Source organism: Botryllus schlosseri, chromosome 14 (assembly GCF_051294905.1).
Source record: "Botryllus schlosseri isolate E-star chromosome 14, Bs_hap1, whole genome shotgun sequence".
In the NCBI taxonomy this organism is placed as follows: domain Eukaryota; kingdom Metazoa; phylum Chordata; class Ascidiacea; order Stolidobranchia; family Styelidae; genus Botryllus; species Botryllus schlosseri.
In genome coordinates, this window is record NC_137249.1 from 19,694,115 (window position 1) to 19,699,682 (window position 5,568).

The following is a 5,568-nucleotide window of genomic DNA, read 5'->3' on the forward strand; positions in this document are numbered from 1 at the left end:
GCTTGAACTGAATAGGAAGCATATTATACAGATACTGCTGTCAATAAACGGTTACCTATGGATGTGTGGTCAGTGTTCCCAACCGCGTGGCAGGTTTCCAGAAGGCGAAAAGATGACTTCTGAAAGTATATATGCTGCGATTATCCACATATTTACTCGCAGGATTAGTTTTGTGTGGCGGTGTTGAATATATGTAAGGTCGAATTTCTGATTAAATGCAGACCATATTGACATTCGTAGAGTTATTCCGAGATTGCCACTTTAATTCATTTATGCAAATGATTTTAAATCGGTAATTCAGTTTTCCATATACCATGAACGTTATTTTACTTTATGCTAAACAGTCTTTCAACATTGTCATATCCTTTTTTAAGACTGAGGTTTGCAGTTCGTACATATAAGCCATATATAATATATAATTCGCCAGGACGTGAGAAGAGCAAGAAAATACTTCTGTTAAAGTAAAATGCAGGTGGGTGTTTGAATCCGGCATCGCAGCATGTGCATTGAGCAATGTGCATGTGCATTACTCAGTGGGCCAGAAAATGATATTTCCTGTTTTGTTATTTATTTTCTGTTTATAGGCGATCAAATGCGTGGTTGTTGGCGATGGAGCTGTTGGTAAGACGTGTTTACTCATTAGCTACACGACAAACGCTTTTCCCGGAGAATATATCCCTACTGTGTTCGACAACTATTCAGCAAATGTGATGGTCGATGGCCGACCAGTTAATCTTGGTCTCTGGGATACGGCTGGCCAGGAGGACTACGACAGGTAATGAAGTCAAAACTTTTTATACTTGACTTTTCAGCAGTGAAGTGCAGTGTTAGCAACAAAAATAGGATATTACCACCATAAAAGGCGGAGCACATATCCTACTTCACCCCAGAGATATATCCCCATATTAATTGCTGTATTTCACTTATTATCACCGACTGTAAGGGAGCCAAGCAAGTGTGGTACCGGATGGTGTCATTTGTCAGATTTGCACACTTCGGCATATGTCAATGCAGATGTCGTTGGAAAGCTTGATTTTTTTCATTGTGTGTGGTGCTACCGCAATGTTAGTAGTCGGAATAAAATAGGGAATCGAATACCCCGAAAGATCCTAAATACATGAGTGCGGTTGAGCAAAATTTATAGGTTGTGTGATTCGATACCGAGTCGAGTATTCAAGTAATCAAGTCCCCCCTAGTATGATGTCATAACACTATTTAATGACTTGAAAATTTCATGCGTGCATATTTTCTGCGGTCACAAGGGAAATAATCCCGATGCTAATATCTATTTCATAGCACATTGTGACTGTACAGTGGTTCGTTCACTATTACCAAGAAGCGTCGTCTCCGCGAACATGCATATACTTATGCTATCATAAGCTAAAAGTATTGATTGCTGATTGCTGAGTTGAGGGCAACCAAAATTTTTCTACTCCAACTGCAATATGGAAGCATCGAAACGATATTTTTAGTTTGTAAAATATGTCTATGTGTGAAAGGCGTCAATTTCGTTACTCAACGACGTGTGATGTTGATATGTAATGTAGACGAAAAAATATTCACTCTCTCTCTCTCTCTCTCTCTCTCTCTCTCTCTCTCAATTCATATTCGACTCTGATTCGAACACTCGGTTCGTTGAGCTCGACCCTATGCATGGACAAATCTTTTAAATATTAAAATTCATTCTAGATTAAGCTGCCAAGTCTCGTAGCTTAACAAGACCTATGAACTGTAAAGCTGCATTAATACTACGTGTATCACAACAATATTGGCTGGATCATACCGACAACGTGACGCTGAGGTCAGCATAATCCACACCCCGATTTCACACTTCACGAGGAAATGCTCGGATGTAGAAAACATCCATCCTGTTCTCACTATAGCAATTTGAAATTATAAAATGTCTAGTTCGACTAAAAAAAGCCTGCACAGTCCTTCTAGTTGTTGCGACAGGAAAATCACGCTGGAACACATTGCTGGAAGCAGTTTAGAAATCAGTATCCAGTCTCACAGCGCCTAGAATCCATATAATCAGGGTTGCCATCGACATGGACCCAAAAATAAGGACAGTCGAAAAATTAGATTAGCATTAAAAAGCGTTTTTGTACATGCGTCGTATTTATACGAGCCGTGGCATATCACATTCCATAGTTTTCGCCAGAAACAATCTGCTCCAGCAACTCCTTGTGATTAGAAAGTGCTTCATGGATCATACGACAGCTCAGGTCTAGGCTCACCTTTACTCAGGGCCAAAACAGCACTTCGTCAGCCACCCTCCCTCCAAAACAAAACGTTGGTCTCCGAAATGGCGTCCGCTGCGATAGCTTGGTACAGCTGAAACTGCTGCACCACTCACATGCCCCAGTTATCTCACCACTTCGAAGTTAAATCCTGTGGTGTGTACGCCTCGAGAGTTCCTTTCATTGATGATGTCATAAGATCTCGAAGCAAAAGCATAATTTTTGAATATTTTACCACACAGATACCAGAGGGAAACGATCGAAGTTCTATAGTTGTTGAAAATAAGACAAAATAAGGAGGCAAGTCGAAAACAAGGACATTTCTTAGAAATAAGGACAGTCGAGTTTTCTAAGACGCGGCCCTTCAAAATAAGGACAAATCTTAGAAATAAGGACGGTGTGGCAACCTTGCATATAATATACTTACTGCTCGAGTTCGGGAGACCTAATGTTGGTGACTGATCCGTGGTCACCTCCGTGAACATCAGCCCGAACTCGTAAGCCTATTCTAATCACGACAGGTCGAATTTCCGTACGAATTATACCAGGAACAACTTGGTATAGATGCGTGTTTGGCAACGATTTACCCGTGACTTTGAATGAAATACAGAAAATTGACCATGACCAAATCAAACCCGTCTATCCTTGATAATTCGTAGCGCTGGTTGTACGGCTGCAACCCGATATGTCATTGTATGCAGATGCAGATGCAGTATAGCTGACCGCTGCATCTGACAAGGGAGCTAAAGTCAATCGTGTTATGATGATCATATTGGTCGGCGTACCTCACTCAGATATATATAATATCAAATCAAAGTATTCGTGTGTCGACAGCAATAAGGTTATATGTGCTATGTAGGCCTATATTTCGTGTGTCTTCGAAATCACACGCACGAAGTTCTGGTGTGCATTGAATATTTTACTATTGGCTATCAATAAAACGTCGCGCTTGTAGTAAAGGTCATAGAAGGTTATCAATATCCACACAATAGTTAAAACCCTTCATAGTCAGACTGGTCAATAAGCGCATAATCGATGACTGCGAGCAGTTGTGCGTTCGCGGTCGATACATGTTATAAGCATGCGCCGTACAAACGACTTTGAGCCCTCATGGATCGGCTACAGATTCATCATTCCCACAACAATACCAATTTGAAAATGTTTTATTGTAATTATTGTAATACAATATTTCCGCATTTTAGCATACTACTACTAAACTACTACTGCTAAACTACTGAAGCATATTCTCACGACCATCAATTACATTTATGAATAATTGAGGTTCAATTGATATGTGTATACCCTGCTTATTTCACAGATTGCGACCGCTATCTTATCCACAAACGGACGTATTTGTGTTGTGTTTTTCCCTCGTTTCGCCTTCATCATTCGAAAATATCCGCGCCAAATGGTACCCAGAGGTATCACATCATTGTCCAACTACCCCCCTCATTCTGGTCGGAACCAAGCTTGATTTGAGGGAAGATGAAGAGACGATTATGAAGCTGAAAGAAAAAAGAACCGCACCAATCTCGTAAGTTCATCCTTCGACAATTAAGCAACATGATTTGTGTAAACAGTTTGTTATGGACATGATTCTGAATCGCTTCTCTAAGGATCATTGACCTTAGTCAGCCGTTATGTAGCACTCAGGCTCAGTTCCACTGAATGCATTCATTACGCGTAGACAATTATGCAGATCGGCCGTAAACATCCCCTTGTAATACTCATTTGTAGTAACGACAACTCGCCAAGTCCTAATGACAAAAAGCTCATGGTACAAACTGCTGTATGCCATCGAATATGGTCTTTTTTCTGACTGTATATATATGGTATGAATGGTAGCGATATATACGGTTATCCTATCAAATGTATCTGCATAATAGTGGATAGTTAGGCAGCGGCGAGTACCCTTATTCACCCGCACCCCACCTATAGCATTGATCATAACAGAGAGTCATTTTGTCATCAATATGTATGTAAATGTCTGCTTGGATGATTTCGCCGTTTTATACAGTGCTCAAGTGATTGATTTACCATCCACGTATCCGCAAGAGATGCCAGTAAACCATGCACCTGGCTATGGGACAACACCAAACTAATTGCATTTCGAAACCAGATTTTAACCGGGGATAAAAGGAGACTACTAACATTCGGATCCGAATTCATCCCGCATCCGCGATCTATATGATGTCTAGAAAAAAGATCGATTCGAATTTTGTAACTCCTGGTTAAATCACGTTCGCATCGATTTGTGTAAGACGGTATTCAGTCCGTCTTCGCCGAATATCTAGCAGGGTCTTGCTGCGGCCTCTTCGTCATAACGTGACAATCACTATCCTTGCCTTGCCTTTTTCTGTCGAAAGTTTCGCTAACACGCTGATTCCGCCTCTGGTTCATTCAGTATATTATATATTCAGATACCAGCAAGCTTTGGCAATGGCGAAAGAAATAAAGGCGATGAAATATCTGGAATGTTCCGCTTTAACGCAGAAAGGCCTGAAAAACGTGTTTGATGAAGCGATCCGCGCCGTTTTATGTCCGGTTAACAAACCCAAGAAAAAGGGGGGATGCGACATATTGTAAAATTGAATTTGAAACTATGTCTCTTCATAACGCTGAATTGTACCCGACACGACGCACTCCTGGCTTCTAACTGTAGAATACAACGTGGGCAGGAAATGCGTAAATATTTATAACTCTGCCCCTTTCAATATGACTCTTGTGGAGGATGTGCTCATGGCGACAGAGATTAAGTTTCGTAACCAAGTGGCAATACTGCCACATCTTGGGAAGCGAAATGAAGAAGGTCATTGGAATTGTCATTCCCGGCATTCTACGCGCAATGCAAGGTCGAAAGGCCATCGCATAGGCCAATATTAGCAAATACGCCATGTATCAATCTTTATGTTTTTCCAATTGAATTATTATCCAAGCCTCATTATTGCTAGTCTGTTGAGCCTGTATTGATACAGATGCAGTTTTAGATGTACATCACGATACTCGGATGAAATTTTGCTATATTTTATGATTGGAGCAATGTTGTTGTTGTACCTGATTGTATCAGCATTTAATAAATTAGGCATTAGCGATGCGGAATTCGATCTTTGCATGCGCTTTTTGTAAAATCCTTTTGCTTTCCCTGCGATGTTACTTTTACTAGCTGCTAACAGAAGCAATCCACAATGAGCGGTTCGATTGGCTGGATTAATATGGAAGCAGCTTGTATGTATTGCTGGTCCTAACAAATTTTCCTGGGGAAACGGCAAGGTGTATGTTTATTTCGAAAGTGAACTATATCGGGGCACATACATAGCATCACACCTGA

General features: G+C 40.8%; 1 protein-coding gene across 1 annotated transcript; it reads left to right on the top strand.

Annotated features, from left to right (window-relative positions):
* Positions 1 to 329: 329 nt before the first annotated feature.
* On the top strand, positions 330 to 5,344 carry LOC145455074 (ras-related protein Rac1). Its single transcript, XM_080333023.1, has 4 exons — positions 330 to 472; positions 585 to 775; positions 3,559 to 3,774; positions 4,661 to 5,344. Exons 1-4 carry the CDS (start codon positions 467 to 469, stop codon positions 4,824 to 4,826), a joined length of 579 nt encoding a protein of 192 aa, XP_080189149.1. The 5' UTR covers positions 330 to 466; the 3' UTR covers positions 4,827 to 5,344.
* The last annotated feature ends 224 nt before the right edge of the window (positions 5,345 to 5,568 follow it).

Bases quoted from the DNA above. Each gene is read 5' to 3' on its own strand.
- LOC145455074 (XM_080333023.1), top strand. The intron at 776-3,558 runs GTAATGAAGTCA...CTTATTTCACAG, and splicing joins GGCCAGGAGGACTACGACAG to ATTGCGACCGCTATCTTATC. The intron at 3,775-4,660 runs GTAAGTTCATCC...TTATATATTCAG, and splicing joins AAAAGAACCGCACCAATCTC to ATACCAGCAAGCTTTGGCAA.